This window comes from Moschus berezovskii, chromosome 2 (genome assembly GCF_049115385.1).
Source record: "Moschus berezovskii isolate FMDL1 chromosome 2, NW_MosBer_1.0, whole genome shotgun sequence".
NCBI lineage: Eukaryota > Metazoa > Chordata > Mammalia > Artiodactyla > Moschidae > Moschus > Moschus berezovskii.
Genome location: NC_142461.1, coordinates 41,297,680 through 41,320,452, shown reverse-complemented (window position 1 = coordinate 41,320,452; position 22,773 = coordinate 41,297,680). Strand labels below are relative to the sequence as shown.

General features: G+C 39.1%; 1 protein-coding gene across 1 annotated transcript in view; it reads left to right on the top strand.

Annotated features, from left to right (window-relative positions):
- The first annotated feature begins 13,656 nt into the window (after window positions 1-13,656).
- CPO (carboxypeptidase O) overlaps window positions 13,657-22,773 on the top strand; it is a 30,642-nt gene continuing 21,525 nt past the window's right edge. Inside the window, exon 1 of the mRNA XM_055398074.2 lies at window positions 13,657-13,724. Coding sequence (XP_055254049.2) covers window positions 13,657-13,724 — 68 coding nt within the window. The remainder of the gene's footprint in view (window positions 13,725-22,773) is intronic.

Sequence of the window (22,773 nt, the reverse complement as noted above, 5' to 3'; positions counted from 1 at the left end):
ACTCTGATGCTGGGAAAGGTTGGGGGTGGGAGGAGAAGGGGACAACAGAGAATGAGATGGCTGGATGGCATCACCGACTCTGTGGACATGAGTTTGAGTGAACTCAGGGAGTTGGTGATGGACAGGGAGGCCTGGCGTGCTGTGATTCATGGGGTCGCGGAGAGTCGGACACGACTGAGCGACTGAACTGAACTGAACTGAATAGGAGCAAGAGGGACATAGGAAAGTTAGCATAAGGCACTCCACCCTTACTGACAATATTATTTCTGTGTATGCAAAGAACTAGTAGGAGTCTTGTGGAGTTTGGTGGTTTTAGTGTACAACTGTGAAATTGGACTTGCTGAATGTATTTGGGTTTATTAAACCCCATCATAATTTTACTAGCAACTACTTTTCTGTGTATAAAATGCATCTCAGTTTATGAAATAAGGTATGAGTCTCACTTCTATCCTTTTATAGAAATTGTTTTAGAGAAATAGGGAAATACACAGGAATAGGAATATGGGAATGACATTAAGTTGGGAATATTTTTATATAAGCAGTAATTATGCTGAAAGAATTTTCTTATTTTATAAACAGGAAGCAAGGATCATACCGATTATATACAGTTGATTTTAGCAGCTAAGATATAGCCCTTTTTCAACAGATGATACATTTCAAAAATCTCATTTTCTAATATATATAAAGCTGAGAAACCCCTCTAACCTCCGTCCCATGAAAATCCTTTGGTGAACTTTACATTCAGATATGTTGTGGTAAAAGAGAAAATAGTTGCACATTTTTCTTTGGAGGGAATTTAGTTTTTCTCTTCTCTATAGTGTGATTATCATATTGGAATAATCTTGTGTAGAACTATAATCTAGTTACAGATCCTTGTTATTAGTGTCAGTAATAATTACACTATACACTTTTGATGGTTTTTACAATCTTCAGACTGCTTTTACATACATTATTTCTTTTAATATGTTCCATAACTCTGACAGGCCAGACAAGGATAATTGTTTATGAAGGAAGGCAGGTGAAGTTTACCCCAAATTACATGGCTGATAAATACAGGAATCAAAATTAGAATCCAAGGCTTCTTATTTCTAACTCAGTGCTCTGCATTTGGCCCACCTAATATTGCATTGAGATTCTGACAATGAACATAGTAATCCATAATAATCTATAATGATCATGCTAAATATAGTAATTGGAAACTAAAAGATGCAGGGAAATGACCTTGGGGCAAAATCCAGAGAAGGAGAGGAAGATTGTTCTAAATATATTTTTACATATATATATATATTCAGCTTTGTTGAGATATAATTGACACATGTAAGTTTAAGGCAAACAATTTAGTTACCATCTCCATCTCCATCACGTCACTTAATTACCATTTTCTTTTTGTGGTATAACATTTAAGATCTACTCTCTTAGCAGCTAAGCATATAACACAATATTATTGACTATAATAACCATGCCTATACATTAGATCCCCAGAAGTTATTCATCTTCTAACTGAAATTTTGAATCCTTTGACCAAAATCTCCTCTTTTTCCCCAACCTTCATTCCCTGGTGACCACCATTCTACTCTCTGTTTCTATGAGTTTGGCTATTTTGGATTCCACATATAGTAAGAGCATATTTGTCTGTCTTTCTCTGACTTATTTCTCTTAGTCTAGTGCCCTCAAGTTCCATCTAAGTTATAGCAAGTGGCAGGATTTCTTTCTTTTTTCATGGCTAACCGATACTCCATTATGTATTTCTCTATCTACATAAAATCTTCTTTATTGATTCATCTGTTGACAGACACTTAGGTTGTCTCCATTATCTTTTGCCTCCTGTTTGAATGCCTTCCATTTAAATATCACCATTGACAAAACCCCGATGGCGATAAATCAGAAGTGTTATTTTTTTCTTTTTAATTTGATTTGTTTAAACTCATAAGAAGCAAAACAGTTTTTGAAAACCAGTTGGTGGCTGATATGGAATGAGATACTATCCAAATGTGAAAGAGATGGAAAAGTATCCAAAGGGCTAATTCTTAAGCTAATTGCCCTTACCATACCTTGGTTCTATGCCCATCTCACCTCCAGGCAGGTTGCTGGGGTTTCTGGAGGAAACCCAAGCTCCTTACTGGTAGCTCTTTAGTCTCCTTACCCTCCCATCTACACTCCTGGCACTTGAGAGCCTGTATTTCCTTTCTGTTCCTCTTTCTTCCCCTAATGACCTAAACAGAAGACACTTTAGCACAAAAAAGAAGTAAAGAATAGCTTGTTCTCTCCACGAAAAGATAGAGGACCTGCCATACAGTATTGGGAACAAAGTAGACAGGACAAGCAAGCAGTGATATAAAAATATATATATATTTTTTCAAGCCAACTAGTATGTGGCGCTATTTAGCTAGTGTATAATTTTCTGTAGTTTGCTGGCTGTGTTTTGGAAGCCTGATAAGATCTGGCCATGGAGGATTGCTCCTGTTCTTCCAAACCTCAGTCTTGTTTCTACATTTAATTATTCACAAAGTCCAAAAAGACTAAGACCAATTGTATTTACTTATTTTCATCTGTCCTGGAATCTGGTTGGTGTGTTGGCTGGATCATCTGAGAAATAGATGCCAAGATGGAGTTGGAAGTGGAAAAGATTTACAGGGGGTAGTTCTTGTGAAAGATAAAAGGCATAGGAAGCAGGAGAACCTTCAGAACTTGATGCAGTTCTGACACTCATTAAAGAGAGAGGGAAGAAAGGAGGATTGAATAGACCATGGTGCAGTTCCAAGAATATTGCTCATAGAATAACCCTGCATATATACAAGGGAGAGCTCTTATGCCATTTCTGTGTTCTATCATTGGTTGGGGTATGTCCAGGTAGCACATAGTTTTAGCTTGAGTACTGAGTAAGATTCTGAAGGCACCCACAGCCAGAGATTGGCAGAAGTTTCCTTCTTGAAAGTGAATCTCAATGGGGGTGCTCCCACAGCTGCTGTAGCTGGTAAAAGGGAAGCAGATAGAAACAGAAAGCTGAGTGCCTAGCTGTATACATGAGATGGTAGACATAGCCAAGATTTATGTCATGAATACAGATTCATGCATCCACCCATGAATCCATGGATCCACCACTTAACTCTCCACCATACACTCATTTATTGCCTTAGATGACATTAGCAATCTCTGAAGCTTCTCTCAAAACAAGAATCTTATCCATGGTGCTACCTCAGGAACCAAATCTAGATTTTGCCTCTTTGCTACCACAGCCACAATCTGTGAGTGACATCTAGCCTGTATCTCTACCCAGTTTGCTTCTGTTCCTAATTTAATGTACACTTCTGAAATGAAGTCCTTTAATAAACCCTAATTTCTGCCAGTCTGACACACCTCTTTCTTGAGTCTTAATGATACTTTGCTCCACTGGATAGACCATAATTTATATTATAGACCTTTGACTCAGTGCTGCAGGCATAAAAGGTGCAAGGCAAGTGATGAGGTTCACTGTGATGTCCTTGGGTTCAGGGTCAGTAAGGACAGCTAAGGGACAGCAGAGGTATGAGACAGCTTGGCTATGTGCCTTCCAGTTCTGAAGTCTCTGAAACTGTTTACCTTCAAGATAACCCTGGCCTTTGGTTATAATATTTCATAGCATCCTCTTTTCAACTAATACAGCCACCAGCCATGAGAAATCATGGACTTGATTTTGAGAGCTTATTATTTTGGAGGATAAAGATGGTGGAATTGTCTAGGGCTTGGCAGATGATAAAAAAAGGTTGATTTTTTTAAAAGAGATATTCCTGCCAATTAGAAATATATCTTCCACTATATCAGCAGTCTCTAAGGTCCTTTGCATTTCTTTCACCCTATTACTTATTCTATCAAAGGTCATGGATCTCACCATAATAGGAACTAATTCCTCCCTTTTTGTTTCTAAAACAGTGTTTACATTTTGGCAGGCCTTCTCTCACATGGTTTAAAGAACCACATGTGTTTGCAGGCATTCTATCAAGTAGTTTAGAGAACATAAAACTTGCAGTAATAATTTTGGGGAGTAAATTTTATTGTTATGGCTTTAAAACACAATCAAATGAAAACAAGAATTCCATTAGTAGTTGAATATTGTAATAATAGAGTTGAGAATAAATTTTACTGCTATAAGAATTATAAAACAGCAATAATAAAAACACTATTATTGTGAATAAATTGTGTTGAGATGACTAACTAGAAAGCTATAAAACACAATGATAAGGAATAATCTAATCACCAGAAAAGATATAATAATTCACGCTTGTTAGTGAGGAGTCCGTGGTTCCAGTTCATTGGTCCCGGGTTCTCTAGGTTACTGCCTGCATTCCATAAGGTTGCAGAAAGATAATCTTTGACCATTGGGTTGTCAGGAGACTACATATTACAGTGAGATTGGACATGGGGATTGAGGAAAATCCAGTTATCAGTGATTGTTAGGAAAACCCTGTGTAGTACTGCCAAATGTCCTCACAATGTATTCTTAAAAATTATTTGCAGGTTTCCATTAACAATTTGTATGCATTATTTGACCATGCATTTCATGTACTTCTTATTTTTATGTATCCTCTTTTTCTTCAGAATGACTGCATGGGATTGCATATCTATTGAGGGGAAAAGCCTATTTAATCTGGCTTTTTATTTAAACTACCCATGCATCCCTGAGTCCATCTGGGTCCCCTTCCAATTAGCAGAAGCACGGAAAGAAAACACCCTTATCTCCTATGTTCCTCTCTCCCTCTGTGGAGCTCTCAGCTCCATGAAAATATTTGCTTCAGAATTAGGACCACCCAGGTGGCTGACCTGTCTCTGCATTTAGGTAAGGGGAAGAATATCACAGGGGTTGCATTTTACTTCTCATGCTGAACACCATCAAAACTCAAATTCAAGATTTCCAAATTGGCAATTTCCCCAGGGGGATGAAGGAAGATTATTAACAATGAAGTTTCTATTAGGCTATAGAGGCATGCTGCAGAATTCTCTGTACTCCCCACCTCCTCTCTCTTCTTGGTCTTTTTTGAACCAACTCTAGTTGACTTTTGTCTTATCACATGCCATGTACTGACTGAAATTGCTCTTTTCAAGGTCTCCAGGAATCTCTATCCTGCTAGTTCTCAGCCCTCATCAGACTTGACCTCTTTACAGGATTTGGCCCAGTGGGTAACTCTCACTTTCTTAAAATGCTCTTCTCACTTGACTTCTGGGACACAACAGTCTCTCAGTTTTCTATTTACCTCACTGGCTGTTTTTTCTTCATTTCCATTGCGGGATTTCTCCTCTTCTATACCACAATCTCTAAATGTTTTACTGACCTACACCTCAGTCCTTGTTCTTCCCTTCTCAGTCTATACTTGGACCCTAGAAGGGCTCCTCTGTGTGGCTTCAAACACCAGCTCTTTCATCCCAGAGAGCCACAAATGTATGCACTTCACTCCAGCTTTCCTTTGAGATTCAGCCTGCTATAGCTGCTGCCCATTTCTAAGTCCTTGGGGTGTCGAAGAAACATCTCAAAATTATCAACCCTAAATCGAATCTTGACTTTCCATCCCCTCAGAGTCACTCTTCCTTTGATTTCCCCCATATCATAAGAAGTCACTACTACTCAGTCCATTTCGTGGCCCCTCAGTCTAGGAGTTGTTCTTGAGTTCCCTAATTTTCACATCAGTTCAGTTCAGTTCAGTTCAGTCGCTCAGTCGTGTCTGATTCTCTGCGACCCCATGAATCACAGCACGCCAGGCCTCCCTGTCCATCACCAGCTCCCGGAGTTCACTCAAACTCATGTCCATAGAGTTGGCGATGCCATCCAGCCATCTCATTCTCTGTCGTCCCCATCTCCTTCTGCCCCCAACCTTTCCCAGCATCAGACTCTTTTCCAGTGAGTCAACTCGTCGCATGAGGTGGCCAAAGTATTGGAGTTTCAGCTTTAGCGTCAGTCCTTCCAATGAACACCCAGGATCGATTTCCTTTAGGATGGACTGGTTGGATCTCCTTGCAGTCCAAGGGACTCTCAAGAGTCTTCTCCAACACCACAGTTCAAAAGCATCAATTCTTTGGCGATCATACTTTGTATTTATTCCAGAAGCATATGTGTTAGTCTGCTGCTAAAATAAATTCCCAATGCGACCATGGCTTACCATGTAGTCCATGAAATTTAGCCCTGGGCCCCATCATCTCTCCCCTGGAATGCTGTAGTAACCTTCCCCACTGTTCTTTCTGTCTTCATTTTTTATTATGAATTTAATTCTTTATCATTGGAGGATAATTGCTTTACAATATTGCATTGGTTTCTGCCATACATCAACATGAGTCAGCCATAGGCATACATATGTCTCTCTCTCTAGAGCCTCCCTCCCACCTCCCACCCCTTCCCATCCCTCTAGGTTGTTACAGAGCCCCTGTTCTCGTTCCCTGAGTCAAGCAACAAATGCCCATTGGTTATCTGTTTTATGTATGGTGGGGTATATGCTACCATGTTAGTCTCTCTATTCGCCCAGGTCTCCCTCCTCCCTCCAAACTATGCCCATAAGCTTGTTCTCTATGTCTGTATCTCCATCGCTACCCTGCAAATAGATTAATCAGTACCGTCTTTCTAGATTCTATATATGTGCATATATATGATATTTGTTTTCTCTTTCTGACTTACTTCACTCTGTATAATAGGCTCTAGGTTCATCTACCTCATTAGAACTGACTCAAATGCATTCCTTTTCATTGCTGAGTAATATTCCATTGTATGTATCAATAACCTCAGATATGCAGATGACACCACACTTATGGCAGAAAGTGAAGAGGAACTAAAAAGCCTCTTGAAGAAAGTGAAAGAAGAGAGTGAGAAAGTTGGCTTGAAGCTCAACATTCAGAAAACTAAGATCATGGCATCTGGTCCCATCACTTCATGGGAAATAGATGGAGAAACAGTGGAAACAGTGTCAGACTTTATTTTGGGGGGCTCCAAAATCACTGCAGATGCTCATTGCAGCCATGAAATTAAAAGACGCTTACTCCTTGGAAGGAAAGTTATGACCAACCTAGATAGCATATTAAAAAGCAGAGACATTACTTTGCCAACCAAGGTCCATCTAGTCAAGGCTATGGTTTTTCCAGTGGTCATGTATGGATGTGAGAGTTGGACTGTGAAGAAAGCTGATCGCCGAAGAATTGATGCTTTTGAACTGTGGTGTTGGAGAAGACTCTTGAGGGTCCCTTGGAGTGCAAGGAGATCCAACCAGTCCATCCTAAAGGAGATCAATCCTGGGTGTTCGTTGGAAGGACTGATGCTGAAGCTGAAACTCCAATACTTTGGCCACCTCATGCGACGAGTTGACTCACTGGAAAAGACTCTGATGCTGGGAGGGATTAGGGGCAGGAGGAGACGGGGATGACAGAGAATGAGATGGCTGGATGGCATCACCGACTCCGGGAGTTGGTGATGGACAGGGAGGCCTGGTGTGCTGTGATTCATGGGATCGCAAAGAGTCGGACATGACTGAGTGACTGAACTGACTGACTGACTGACCACAGATTCTTTATCCATTCTCTGTTGATGGATATCTAGGTTGCTTCCATGTCCTAGCTGTTGTAAATAGTGCTGCAATGAACACTGGAGTACATGTGCCTTTTTCAATTTTGGTTTTTTCTGTGTACATGCCTGATAGTGGGATCTCTGCATCATATGGTTGTTTTAGTCCTAATTTTTTGAAGAATCTCCATACTGACTTCCATGGTGGCCATATTACTTTACATTCCCACCAAAGTGTAAGAGGGTTCCTTTCTCTGCATAGCCTCTCCAGGATTTAAGATTTTTTGATGATGGCCATTTTGACTGGTGTGAGGTGATATCTCATTGTACTTAGTATATTAAAAAGCAGAGACATTACTTTGCCAACCAAGGTCCGCCTAGTCAAGGCTATGGTTTTTCCAGTGGTCATGTATGGATGGGAGAGTTGGACTGTGAAGAAAGCTGATTGCCGAAGAATTGATGCTTTTGAACTGTGGTGTTGGAGAAGACTCTTGAGAGTCCCTTGGACTGCAAGGAGAGCCAACCAGTCCATTCTAAAGGAGATCAATCCTGGGTGTTCATTGGAAGGACTGATGCTAAAGCTTAAACTCCAATACTTTGGCCACCTCATGCGACGAGTTGACTCACTGGAAAAGACTCTGATGCTGAGAGGGATTGGGGGCGGGAGGAGATGGGGACGACAGAGAATGAGATGGCTGGATGGCATCACCGACTCGATGGAGATGAATTTGAGTGAACTCCAGGAGTTGGTGATGGACAGGGAGGCCTGGCGTGCTGTGATTCATGGGGTCGCAAAGAGTCGGACACGACTGAGTGACTGAACTGAACTGAACTGAATAATGAGTGATGTTGAGCATCTTTTCATGTGTTTATTAGCCATCTCTATATCTGCTTTGAGAAATGTCTGTTTAGATCTGTGCCCACATTGTGATTTGGTTGCTTTTTCTAATATGGAGCTCCTTGTATAAAGTAGGTAACTAATGTGTGCATATTATGTGGCACAAGGAACTCTACACAGTACCTGTTGTGACCTGTTGAGGCTGTTCGGTCACTGAGTCTTTGAGACCCCATGGACTGCAGCGTGCCAGTCTTCCCTGTCCTTCACCATCTCCCAGAGCTTGTCCAAATTCACATCCACTGAGTTGGTGATGCCATCCAACCATCTCATTATCTGTTGTCCCCTTCTCCTACCTTCAGTCTTTCCCAGCACCGGGGTCTTTTCCAATGAATTAGTTCTTTGCATCAAGTGGCCCAAAGTATTGGAGCTTCAGCTTCATTATCAGTCCTTCAGATGAATATTTAGGGTTGATTTCTTTTAGGATTGACTGGTTTGATCTCTTTGCTGTTCAAAGGACTCTCAAGAGTCTTCTCCAGCACCACAGTTCAAAGGCATCGATTCTTTGGCACTCTTAAACATCTGTACATGGCTACTGGAAAAACCATAGCTTGGACAGTACAGAAAATTAATCCCTGCTCTTTAACATGCTGTCTAGGTTTGTCATTGCTTTTCTTCCAACATGCAAGTTCAGTTAAGTTCAGTCATTCAGTCGTGTCCGACTTTGTGACCCCATGGACTGCAGCACTCCAGGCTTCCCTGTTCATCACCAGCTCCCGGAGCTTGCTCAAACTCATGTCCATCGAGTCGGTGATGCCATCCAAGCATCTCATCCTCTGTCATCTCCTTCTCCTCATGCCATCAATCTTTCCCAGCATCAGGGTCTTTCCCAATGAGTCAGTTCTTTCCATCAGGTGGCCAAAGTATTAGAGTTTCAGCTTTAGTATCAGTCCTTCCAATGAATATTAAGGACTGATTTCCTTTAGGATGGACTGGTTGGATCTCCTTGCAGTCCAAGGGACTCTCAAGAGTCTTCTCCAACAACATAGTTCAAAAGCATCAATTCTTTGGCGCTCAGCTTTTTTATAGTCCACCTTTCACATCCATTGGTGACTACTGGAAAAACAATAGCTTTGACTAGATGGAACTAGGTTGGCAAAGTAATGTCTCTGCTTTTTAATATGCTATCTAGGTTGGTCATACCTTTTCTTCCAAGGAGCAGGCATCTTTTAATTTCATGGCTACTGTCACTATCTGCAGTGATTTTGGAGATCAAAAAAAAAATAAAGTCTATCACTGTTTTCATTGTTTTCCCATTATTTGCCATGAAGTGGTGGGACTGGAAGCCATGGTCTTAATTTTTGAAATGTTGTGTTTTAAGTCAGCTTTTTAACTCTTCTTTTTCAGTTTCATCAAGAGGCTTTTTAGTTCCTCTTTGCTCTCTGCCATAAGGGTCGTGTCATCTACATGTCTGAGGTTATTGATATTTCTTCCAGCAATCTTGATTCCAGCTGTGCTTCATCCAGTCCAACATTTCTGATGATGTAGGAGATCCAACCAGTCCATTCTAAGGGAGATCAATCCTGGGTGTTCATTGGAAGGACTGATGCTGAAGCTGCAATACTTTGGCCACCTCATGCAACGAGTTGACTCACTGGAAAAGACTCTGATGCTGGGAAAGGTTGGGGGCGGGAGGAGAAGGGGATGACTGAGAATGAGATGGCTGGATGGCATCACCGACTCTGTGAACATGAGTTTGAGTGAACTCCAGGAGTTGGTGATGGACAGGGAGGCCTGGCGTGCTGTGATTCATGGAGTCGCAGAGAGTCGGACACGACTGAGCGACTGAACTGAACTGAACTCTGCATATAAGTGAAATAAGCAGAGTAACAATATACAGCCTTGAGGTACTCCTTTCCCAATTTGGAACCAGTCTGCTGTTCTATGTCCAGTTCTAACTGTTGCTTCTTGACCTGCATACAGTTTTCTCAGGAGGCAGGTAAGGTGGTCTCGCATTCCCGTGTCTTTCAGAATTTTCCATAGTTTGTTGTGATCCACACAGTCAAAGGCTTTGGCAAAGTCAATAAAGCGGAAGTAGATGTTTTCCTGGAATTCTCTTGCTTTTTCAATGATCCACCAAATGTTGGTACTTTGATCTCTGGTTCCTCTGCCTCTGTCAATCCAGCTTGAACATTTGGAAGTTCTTGGTTCACATACTGTTGAAGCCTAGCTTGGAGAATTTTGAACATTACTTTGCTAGTGTGTGAGATGAGTGCAATTGTGCGGTAGTTGGAGCATTCTTTGGCATTGCCTTTCTTTGGGATTGGAATGAAAACTGACCTTTTCCAGTCCCATGGCCACTGCTGAGTTTTCCAAATTTGTTAGCCTATTGAGTGTAGCACTTTCACAGCATCGTCTTTCAGGATTTGAAATAGCTCAGCTGGAATTCTATCACTTCCACTAGCTTTGTTCATAGTGATGTTTCCTAAGGCCCACTTGACTTCTCATTCCAGGATGTCTGGCTCTGGGTGAGTGATCACACCATCTTGGTTATCTGGGTCATGAAGATCTTTTTTGTATAGTTCTGTGTATTCTTGCCATCTTTTCTTAATATCTTCTACTTCTGTTATTTCCATACCATTTCTGTCCTTTATTGTGCCCATCTTTGCAGGAAATGTTCCCTAGGTATTTCTAAACTTCTTTTTTTTTCTTTTGCCAAATTAATTTTTTATTGTAGTGTAGTTGATTTACAACATTGTGTTAATTTCTGTTGTATAGCAAAGTGATTCAGTTATACATATACATATATTCTTTTTTTTTATTTTTTTGTTTATTCTTTTATTGGAGGCTAGTTACTTCACAATATTATATTGGTTTTGCCATACATTGACATGAATCCGCCCCAGGTGTACATGTGTTCCCCTTCTTGAACCCCTCTCCCACCTCCCTCCTCCCCTTATCCTCCCTCTGGGTCTGTTTACCATTCTGTTGTTCTACTCTATTTCTTTGCATTGCTTATTTAAAAAGCCTTTCTTATCTTTCCTTGCTATTCTCTGGAACTCTGCATTCAGATGGGTATATCTTCCCTTTTCTCCTTTGCCTTTTGCTTTTCTTCTTTTCTCAGCTATTTGTAAGGCCTCCTCAGACAGCCATTTTCCTTTTGCATTTCTTTTTCTTGGGGATGGTTTTAATCAGCATCTCCTGTACAGTGTTATGAACTTCCATCCATAGTGGTAACCTGAATGGGAAGGAAATCCAAAAGGGATGGTTTATATGTATAAATATGATTGATTGATTTTGCTGTACAGTAGAATCTAACACAGTGTATGTGCATGGTCCCTTCAGTCATGTCCAAGTCTGTGACCCTGTGAACTCTAGTTGGCCATTTTCCTCTGTCCATGGGGATTCTCCAGACAAGAATACTAGAGTGGGTTGCCATGCCCTCTTGACCCTCAGGACCTTCCTGACCCAGGGATGGAACCCATGTCTGTTATGTCTCCCACATTGGCAGGGAGGTCTTTACCACTAGTGGCACATGGGTAGCCCAACACAACATTGTAAAGCAACTTTACATCAATAAGATTAATTAAAAATAAAAATATCAAAACACAACTTGTTCAATGATTTCTTAGAGTAAAATCCAAAGTCCGTCTTATGGTTTCTGCAAGATCTGGCTCTTGCCTATCTCTCTGGCCTCATTTTCCATCACTCTCTCTTGCTCCCACTTCACTTAAACATTGATTTTCTTCTAGTTCTTCTATCATGCCAAGCTCATTTCTTCCCTACACATTTGGCCCCCTTTACTTAAAATACCTTTTCTACAGACCTTTGAAGAACCACATCATTCAGAACTGTCTTATATCAGTCAGGAATGGCTCTCTCTCTCAATATATTCTTGGCCCATATCTTTCCTTACTTTGGTTTCCTTTACTCAAAATTGTATTATTTGTTTGTGAACTTGCTTATTCTCTTCTCAATTCTACTGTGAAATCGATGTAAAGAACCTCATTCATCTTGAATGTATTGATCTTTGTAATAGTGCTTGGTACCTGGTGAGTACTCATTACATTTTTGTAGAATAAATGAATGGATGAATGATCATACATGGCAAGGATTTAGATGGATCCCCAAATGCTAGAACCCTAACCCCAACCATGAGGGGAGATGCTTAGTGGCTCAGTTGTGTCTGACTCTTTGTGACCCTTTGGACTATAGCCAGCTACTGTCCTCTGCCCATGTGATTTTTCAGGCAAGGTTTTTCAGGAAGTGGATTGCCACTTCCTCCTCTGGGGGATCTTCCTATTTCAGGGATTGAACCCGTGTCTCCTGCATTGCAGGCGGATTCTTTACTGCTGAGCTTCCCTGGTGACTCAGATGGTAAAGAATCTGCCTGCAATGCAGGAGGCCTAGGTTCAGTTCCTGAATCAGGAAGATCTCCTGGAGAATTCCATTGGCAGAGGAGTCTGTTGGGACTGCATAGGGTCAGACACAACTGAACAACGAACACACACACAACCCAAATGCTAAGAACTCTGTTTAAACCCCTTACGTCTCTGCACTAAAATTTGCCTAGCTCAGTTAGATTTTAATCAGTAATCTTAACTTGAACCTTTGTTTTACTGGTCACTGTTTGAGATTCGAGGCATATCCTGGGTTTGCCTAAAAACATGGGGATGGGAGGCAGTGTCTGCCAAGAGTCCTTTATGTAAGAAGAATGTATGGGGAAATCCACTTGGGAAAGGATTTAAAACATTTTCATTGCTCAGATATAGAGAGGCCTGGGTTTGTTTAAGAAGCTGATGATGTGGTCTACCAGAACAAGAGAAGACATTTGACCCCAGATAAAGCCTTAGATTGCAGAGTGAAGTGAAGATCCCGAATAATAATCATGCCCGCCATGACCAGAGCAGAAGACACGCCCCCTATTATCCTATTATACTCAGTGACCTGTGTGGAAGAAAGAGCAGGAGTAGTCTGCTCTTGAATATGGGTAATGGGGATTCCTAGAACTGAGGACTTTACATAGGGAAGAAACTTCTTTCTGGATCTGGGGGAGCCAAGAGCTTTAATAAAGTTGATTTTAAAAGAGAAAAAAGTCAAATAATGTTCCACTATTAAAAAAAAGTTGTTTGAAGACATGATGGAGTTAATGAAGCAACTGCTCACATATTAACTTCTGCTGAGACATCCAGTAACTCACTTATCTTATCTTGATTGTGGGAGCCTATGCCCTTATGCATTCTCAGAAACACAGGATCCACTGACCTGCAGGAGAAGCACAGGATTTTCTAGCTCTCTTTACAGAAGAATGAAACCTCTGCTTGGAACCTTTTATCTGTTGGGTATGCTGGTTCCTGGTTGGTTGGGATACGATAGGTGAGTATGAAGTGGAAGGAGGGGTGACTGATCTGATTTGGATTGTCTAAATGGAAAGCTTCTTTTCAAGATCAGTGCAATTGGATTCTCCACTGTTCCTACCCATTACACAAACCACCATGAAATGAGAATAATAATGACTGAAATTTTGTCATTGAGCATTACTCTGTGTGTGTGTGTGTTAGTCGCTCAGTCATGTCTGGCTCTTTGCAACCCCATGGACCTCTGTCCATGGAATTCTCCAGGCAAGAATACTTTTCCAGGGGCTCTTCCCAACCCAGGAATCAAACTGAGTGTTACTCTGCTGCTGCTGCTGCTAAGTTACTTCAGTTGTGTCCAACCCTTTGCAACCCCATGCATCATAGCCCACCAGGCTCCTCTGTCCATGGGATCCTCCAGGCAAGAATACTGGAGTGAGCCATTCCCTTCTCCAGAGCATTACTCTTAATAATCTTTAGATAAACATATAGATCTTCAACAAAGATTTCCTAGCACAGTGTATGATAAATACCAATAGATATGTCATATTTTGTAATTGAAAAAAAACTGTAATGAAAATTCTATATCCCTATTTACATAATTTCTCCATTGATAAATCACATTATTCTAATTATTCAGAAAATGTTTCAAGTGTTTAAAATTACCAAACAATTTCACTAAGACATAATTACTGTTGATGTTTTTGAATAGATAGTGAGATAGCTAATTAAGCATATAGTACTACTGCAAACATTTTTCAGTTAAGTTGTCTTATACAAAATTTCTTATGGCATTCATAACTTATTGAAAGCATAATGCAATCACTAATAATATTCCATCATTGCTACCCTATAAGAAAGAGTGATTTCTACTGTCATCTTATACATAATGCTGTGACGCACATCCAGCCATATGATAATTTTTGTTGTTATTGTTGCAAATTTTTTATTATTTCCCTAATGCTAAAACTGAAACTCCAATACTTTGGCCACCTCATGCGAAGAGTTGACTCACTGGAAAAGACTGATGCTGGGAGGGATTGGGGGCGGGAGGAGACGGGGATGACAGAGAATGAGATGGCTGGATGGCATCAACAGCTCGATGGACATGAGTTTGAGTGAACTCTGGGAGTTGGTGATGGACAGGGAGGCCTGGCGTGCCGTGATTCATGGGGTCGCAAAGAGTCGGACATGACTGAGCGACTGAACTGAACTGAACATAAGTTATAAGAAGTGGAATCACTGGGTTAGAAGCTGCAGAAAGCTCAAGAATCTTGCTTGAGATTCTGCATATTGCCAAAGTGCCCTCTAGAAAAGCTGCATCAGTTTACACTTCCAACTACAGTGTATGAAAGCACTTTTTAAGCATCCAATTTGACAAGTGAAAAATACCCACAGTTACTTATTTTTCATTTTGCTGATTTCTTATAAGGTTAAGTATTTTGTCTTATTTGTTACTCATTTTATCAGTTTATAAATTGCTCATTCATGTCATTTGCCCATTTTGTGTTCTTTCTCCACTCATAATGAATAACTTTTTTGAATATATAAATATATATTAAACATTGCGTGTATGTGTAGTTTCAACACAAAGTATATTTCCCTTTATTAATATTATACATAGTTTATTATTCTGCACAATTAATATATCTCATCATGCATGTATGGTTATAAACAGTGTTTCCTCTCTAGTTTCATGTTTAATCTAATCCTACAGCAAACACGCTCTCACCGAACAGAGAAATCCAGTCCAATTTTTGCCCCAGATTAACTGTATGATGTAAGCCTGTCCCTCAGCTTCACAGACAGTCTGATTTCAGATATATAAAGAATTCCAGGATATATGTGATACCTAAAGCTGTTTGGACATCACCATATCATGTTTCCATTACTTTACTTGGGTTTCATATAGATATTGCATTTATCTTCTCTTCTGAGATTCTCCATTCATAAATCAGAGACAAAGACTCATATGTGTCACAGGACTTTGATTGGAATAAAAAACTTGCTTAAAATATCACAAACCTTCAAACTTACATATTCTTTGAACCGGTATTCCTTCTTCTGTAAATTTACATTGAGAAAACAAACTATGGAAAGAATCATATGCACTGAGATATAGCTTTATTTATAAGATAAATATGATATTAAATATTATAACATTTGGAAACAACCTACATGCCCCATATTAAGATATGTAAATATTGATACATGACTTATGACAGTAGGATATTATTTATCCATTAGAATAATAACTATGAAAAAATTAATAGCATGGGAAAAGATGTTTTATGCTAAAGAAAGATGCAGAATACAAAATGTAATAAAAATACTTAAAAAAATAGAAGAAACCAGATATGTACCAAAATGGACACTGATATCTTTGGCTGGTAATTCTTTTCCTTTTCCCTCAATTATTCTTCATTTTGTAAATATCTACAAAGGAGATACATAACATTTTTATTTTAAAAATGATTGACAAGCCCAAGTTAAATTATGGAAGTGATTTGGCTCAGATATGGGGAATCAGAAAAGATGGCTTCCAGTGTACAGCTCCTCACCCCAGCACTTGAGCAAAACATTTCAAATCTGCTAGTCCTGGTCCTTGCTGATGGTTTCCATTTTCATTATTATTTACTGACATAAAATAATGTCCACTTTCATATGGCTCTTACCAACTCAAAACATAGGTTAGCTGTCATTTTTGATCCTCCTACGTACTTTGTGTGATGTAATCAGTTCACTTTGGTTCAGTCACTCAGTCATATCTCTTTGTGACTCCATGAACCGCAGCATGCCAGGCCTCCCTGTTTATCACCAACTCCCAGAGTCCACCCAAACCCATGTCCATTGAGTCAGTGATGCCATCCAACCGTCTCATCCTCTGTCATCCCCTTCTCCTCCTGCCCTCAATCTTTCCGAGCATCAAGGTCTTTTCAAATGAGTCAGCTCTTTGTATCAGGTGCCCAAAGTATTGGAGTTTCAGCTTCAACATCTGTCCTTGCAATGAATACCCAGGACTGATCTCCTTTAGGATGGACTGGTTGGATCTCCTTGCAGTCCAAGGGACTCTCAAGAATCTTCTCCAACACCACAGTTCAAAAGCATCAATTCTTCGGTGAACAGCTTTCTTCACAGTCCAACTCTCACATCCATACATGACCACTGGAAAAACCATAGCCTTGACTAGACGGACCTTGGTTGGCAAAGTAATGTCTCTGCTTTTTAATATGCTGTCTAGGTTGGTCATAATTTTCCTTCCAAGAAGTAAGTGCCTTTTAATTTCATGGCTGCAATCACCATCTGCAGTGATTTTGGAGGCCAAAAAATAAAGTCTGACACTGTTTCCACTGTTTCCCCATCTATTTGCCATGAAGTGTTGGGACCAGATGCCATGATCTTAGTTTTCTGAATGTTGAGCTTCAAGCCAACTTTTTCACTCTCCTCTTTCACTTTCATCCAGAGGTTCTTTAGTTCTTCACTTTCTGCCATGAGGGTGGTGTCATCTGCATATCTGAGGTTATTGATATTTCTCCCGGCAATCTTGATTCCAACTTGTGCATCCTCCAGCCCAGTGTTTCTCATGATGTACTCTGCATGTAAGTTAAATAAGCAGGGTGACAATATATAGCCTTGACATACTCCTTTTGCTATTTGGAACAAGTCTGTTGTTCCATGTCCAGTTCTAACTGTTGCTTCCTGACCTGCATACAGGTTTCTCAAGAGGCAGGTCAGGTGGTCTGGGATTTCCATCTCTTGAAGAATTTTCCACAGTTTATTGTGATCCACACAGTCAAAGGTTTTGGCATAGTCAGTAAAGCAGAAATAGGTGTTTTTCTGGAACTCTTTTGCTTTTTTGATGATCCAGCGGATGTTGGCAGTTTGATCTTTGGTTCCTCTGCCTTTTCTAAAACCAACTCGAACATCTGATGTAATAGTAGTCCAGAAAATCTACAATTAACAAGGATGACAAGCTTTGTAATCTTTCCCTTGATTATTTAGGGAGGTGGTCTATTATATATATTACATATTCCCAATATGTAGAATCATTTGGATCTGGCACTATGAATCAAGGATGGATGCTTCCGCATGCTCAGTCATGTTCATCTCTTTGTGACCCTTTGGACTGTAGCCCACTAGTCTCCTTTGTCCATGGAATTTTCCAGGCAAGAATACTGGAGTGGGTTTCCATGCCCTCCTCCAAGGGGTCTTCCCAACTTGGGGACTGAACCCCCATCTCTTACATGTCCTGCATTGGCAGGTAGGTTCTTTACCACCAACACCACCTGGCAAGCTCCAATAATTACTGTCAAATACTATGCAGTCAATAAAAATATTTATAATGAGTTTCTATTAGTTTGAGAAAATGTCTCTGGTAGAATATATAATAAAAAGAAGAAAATACAAAATTATATATAGATATAATTTGCACTGTGTTTATGAAAAAATATGCACTGATAAAACCCTGAAGGGAAATATGTCAAAATATCAGCAGTGGTTAACTCAAGAAGATGGGAGGATTATTCCTTCCTTCTCTTTTCTATTTTTCTTCTCTCTGTACTTCTTAAATTTTCCACTTATAAGCAAATGTTAATTTTGTAAGAAAGAAAAAAAAATTGAAAGTACATTACTGTCATGAAATATTCATGTAACTGTTTCCTAAGTATTTAAATACAAAATTTGCCTCAATATATATTAGGATTTTTTGCCTCTTTCAACATTCCAAAAAAAATTTCATCAGACAATCTTTGATCTGCAGTATTTATTAATAATGTACCCCAAGAGATCATTTTCTCTGTTAAACATTTTATGAATTCCTATTCAAAAAGAATACACAACGTACAATAATCTTTTCATTTGATTGTGAGATGAGACTGGTGATAATTTGGGGGATTAGCCAGCTTTTTCCTTCCCTCTCTACATGTATTATGCATCACCCAAGACATTGCCTGGAAACAGGAAGCTGCCTTTTCTAAGTATATGGTTTATATGTTGCTTGAACTAAGTAACATTTGGGGTTTTGAGATATAAGCATTGTGCTTAATTTCATGTAAAATGATCAGCACTTCTAATATTTGGAGTTTTCACTCAAATCTCATATGGTTCACTTTTTTTGCCTATGGTATGCACCCAGTCATTCAATGCTGGGCTTAGGAGGCATCATACTCACACATTTTCCAGACATTTAACTGGAGCAAAGTTGAAGGTTGGTGCTTGATAGTGTCGAGTGACCTTTCATTTATTCCCTTCCATATTGTGAAATTGCCTGGGAATGCCAGCACAGTTGAAATAGGAATTCACCAGCTGCCAGGACTGCTTTTTAGTGTACTCACTTTCCTATGCCACCAAGTAGATGACTGTGATCGAAACAGACCTTTGCTGAACTATGCGATGGAAAGAACTGTGTTGCCTTGAACAACCACCATCCCTGGTCCCAACCCCACAGGAAAGCATCTGCAGTGATCTCCTTTCCCAGTTGGACAGCCAGTGTGAGGAGTGAGTGGGAAGGGCTGAAAAGACTCTTCTCATTAGCTTCATTTTCTCTCCTCTCCCCATTCTGCAAAAGCACTGAAACTAGGTCTCAATGCATTTACAGTGCTAATACTTATTTAGCTTTCTTTGTAGTCCAAATTAGAGATCGATAACTTCAAAAATATAGGCTAACAAACATTTTTATGCATATTTTCTGGAGTATAATAAATGTATAATTTGACTTCCCAGGTGGCGCTAGTGGTAAGAACCCCCCTGCCAATGCAGGTGGATGTGAGATTTGTGGGTTGGATCCCAAAGTTAGGAAGATCTCCTGGAGGAGGGCATGGCAACCCACTCCATATTCTTGCCTGGAGAATCCCATGGACAGAGAAGCCTGGCAGGCTACAGCCCATGCAGTAGCAAAGAGTAGGACATGACAAGTGATATAGCACGCACGCAAATGTCTAATTTAGCCTCTGTAACAAAATCTTCAGAGAAGAAAAAAAAATCTGACAACCTAGGATACTAGTATTTACCTTAAGGATTGTTGTTAGAATTATATATAGAGTTAGAACAGTGCTGACATGCATAATTGCTTGTAAAATATTGGTTGTTACTCTTCAGTTTGGAATTCTCCCTCTCCTGTCCTCAATACACTCAGTGCTCTATTTAATTGGTAGTTAGGCTCTAGCTTATCATACCTCACTTTATATTTTTTAATAGCTAAGTTATTTTGCTTTTCGTGTATTTATATCTCACTTCCTTAAGTAGATTTTAAGCTCTCTAAGGAAGAAATCTATATTCTATTACTATTACTATGTTATCACTTTGGCATAGAGTCCCAAGGGTGCCTACCTATTGGGTTGTTGAATGAATTAGATAAGATAATAATGTAAATGTTTAGACTGGTGCCTAGAATATAGTGCCCAATAAGGGTTAACAAATGTTAATATAACATATATATACTAGATGATTAATTGATAATAGCAGATGAAATGAGTTTCTGAAAATTTATGGGTAAGTTGAATTTTTTAAATTTTAAACACACCATTGGATGTGTGTTTTCTTTATGAAATGATAATATGTTTTATAAATAATCAGCCTCAACATATTACACTTATAGTATTTTTTAACTGAAATTGTTCATTCTGAAGCACTCTGGTTTTCTTAAAAAATCGAATAAATGATAAGCATTAGAAATGCATCATTGAGTGGAAAAGTGTATTGCTCCACAACAATTACAATTTTAATAGCATTTGTTTCTTGCAATCTCCTTTCAAAATTCATTTTATTGTTTTAACTAATTATCTAGACAATCATATCTTGTGAGCTTTTCTTGGACAAGCTAAATGAAGTACTACTCATTTAACAATAAAACATTTACAGTTTTGAAGATAAAGAGCTTCTGCTAAGTTCAGATTATTATTATTAATATAAGCAACAATTAAAATCATGGAATTGTGTAGAGAAATTGATTTCTACTACAGTGGGTGATTATTATGGTACATGGTGTTAATTGAACAGATTAAAAAATTAAATGTAGTCAGTTCTACATTGGAGTTATATAGATGTGAATGGAACTTGAGTTTTAATTAATTCTATCAGAATATTTTGTAGTTTGATATTTTTTGAAGATAATATCAGTTAGATGGCTAAATTATTCTCCATATAATTATTATTTTCAATATTATTGTAGCAAAATAAGGTTTTTACTTAGCATTGTTTTGAATTGCTACTGTGTTTTAACATACATTAAGCATTAACTAAGTTTCAGAGATTAATTTATTTTCAACATGGACTAACTAATTTAATCCTCATAAGAATCCCTTGGAAAGGTATTATTCCCATTTTACAGATTATAAAATGAAACTAAATATAATGCCAGAATGTTCAGAGAAAAAAAATTTTGAGAAAATAGATAAAATCATTGAAACATTAGCTAATTAGATCACTAACACATTTCTTTCTCTCTATCCAAAAGATCACACCCTAGCTTCACCAAAAACTCACATCCTAGTGCTATTAACGTAGAAAGAAATCACTCCAAATATAGTTATTGGGTAAATGAATGATCAATTAGTATGCTTTCATAATGAAAATATAACCCTACTTTTAACTTAGGTGAAGACTTTTATTTAGGGAACCAAAACATTCCTCAAACATCTGTGTGGTTTGGAGACAGAGAATTAGCTCTATGACTTACTAACTCCATGACTGTCTGCAAGTTACTTGATTTCTCTTGGCCTAGTTTCCTTATTTGTAAAACATGGATGATGACATTTCACAGAGTTGTAATGAGAATAAATCATATAGTGTGAATTATTGTCCTGGCACAATATCTGGCACAAGGGAGAGGCATTGAGTACTTTTATCAAACTGTTTGTTAAAATATAAGCCATGCATGGCAATGTATTACATAGGCCTATATCTATTATGGGCTTCCCAGGTGGCTCAGTGGTAAAGAATCCGCCTGCCAATGCAGGAGACCTGGGTTCTATCCCTGAGTTGGGAAGATGCACTGGAGAAGGAAATGGCAACCCAACCCGCTCCATTATTCTTGCCTGGGAAATCCCAAAGACAGAGGAACCTGGTGGGCTAAACAGTCCATGGGGTCACAAAAGAGTCAGACAGGACTTCACAACTAAGCAACAAAGAATATATATTATAGAAATTGAATCAATAATTAATAACCTTACAAAACAGAAAGCAGCAAACCCAGGTGGGTTCACTGGTGAGTTCTATGAAATATTTAAGGAAAAGGTTATATCTCTACAATCTTATCCAAAAACTAGAAGCAGAGGGAATATTTTTAAGTTCATTCTTCGAGGCCAACCAAATATCAAACCCAGTCAAAGACATCATGAGGGAAAAAACACTATAGATCGATATCTCTCATGAACATTGATGTAAAAATCCACCACAAAACACTAGCAAATTAAATCCAAAAATGTAGAAAATGAATTATATAGCATGCCCACTGACTGAATTTATCCCAGATATGCAAGGCTAGTTTAACATTTGATAACCAAATAATGTAATCTATTACATCAATAGGCTAAAAATTTTTAAATCACATGATCATGTCAGTAGATTCAGGAAAAAAAATTTGAAAAAATCCAATAAATGGTGTTGGAACAATTGTACAATTCAGTTCAGTTGCTCAGTCGTGTCCGACTCTCCGCGACCCCATGAATCACAGCACACCAGGCCTCCCTGTCCATCACCAATTCCTGGAGTTCACTCAAACTCATGTCCATTGAGTCGGTGATGCCATCCAGCCATCTCATTCTCTGTCGTCCCCTTCTCCTCCCGCCCCCAATCCTTCCCAGCATCAGAGTCTTTTCCAGTGAGTCAACTCGTCGCATGAGGTGGCCAAAGTATTGGAGTTTCAGCGTTAGCATCAGTCCTTCAAATGAACACCTAGGACTGATCTCCTTTATGATGGACTGGTTGGATCTCCATACATCCACACACAAAAAAAGTGAATCTAGACACAGACCTACATTCTTTACAAAAATTAACTCAAAATGGATTATAGACCTAAAAACTATAAAATGTAAAACCATAAAACTCCTAGAAGATAATGTAGGAGAAAGCCT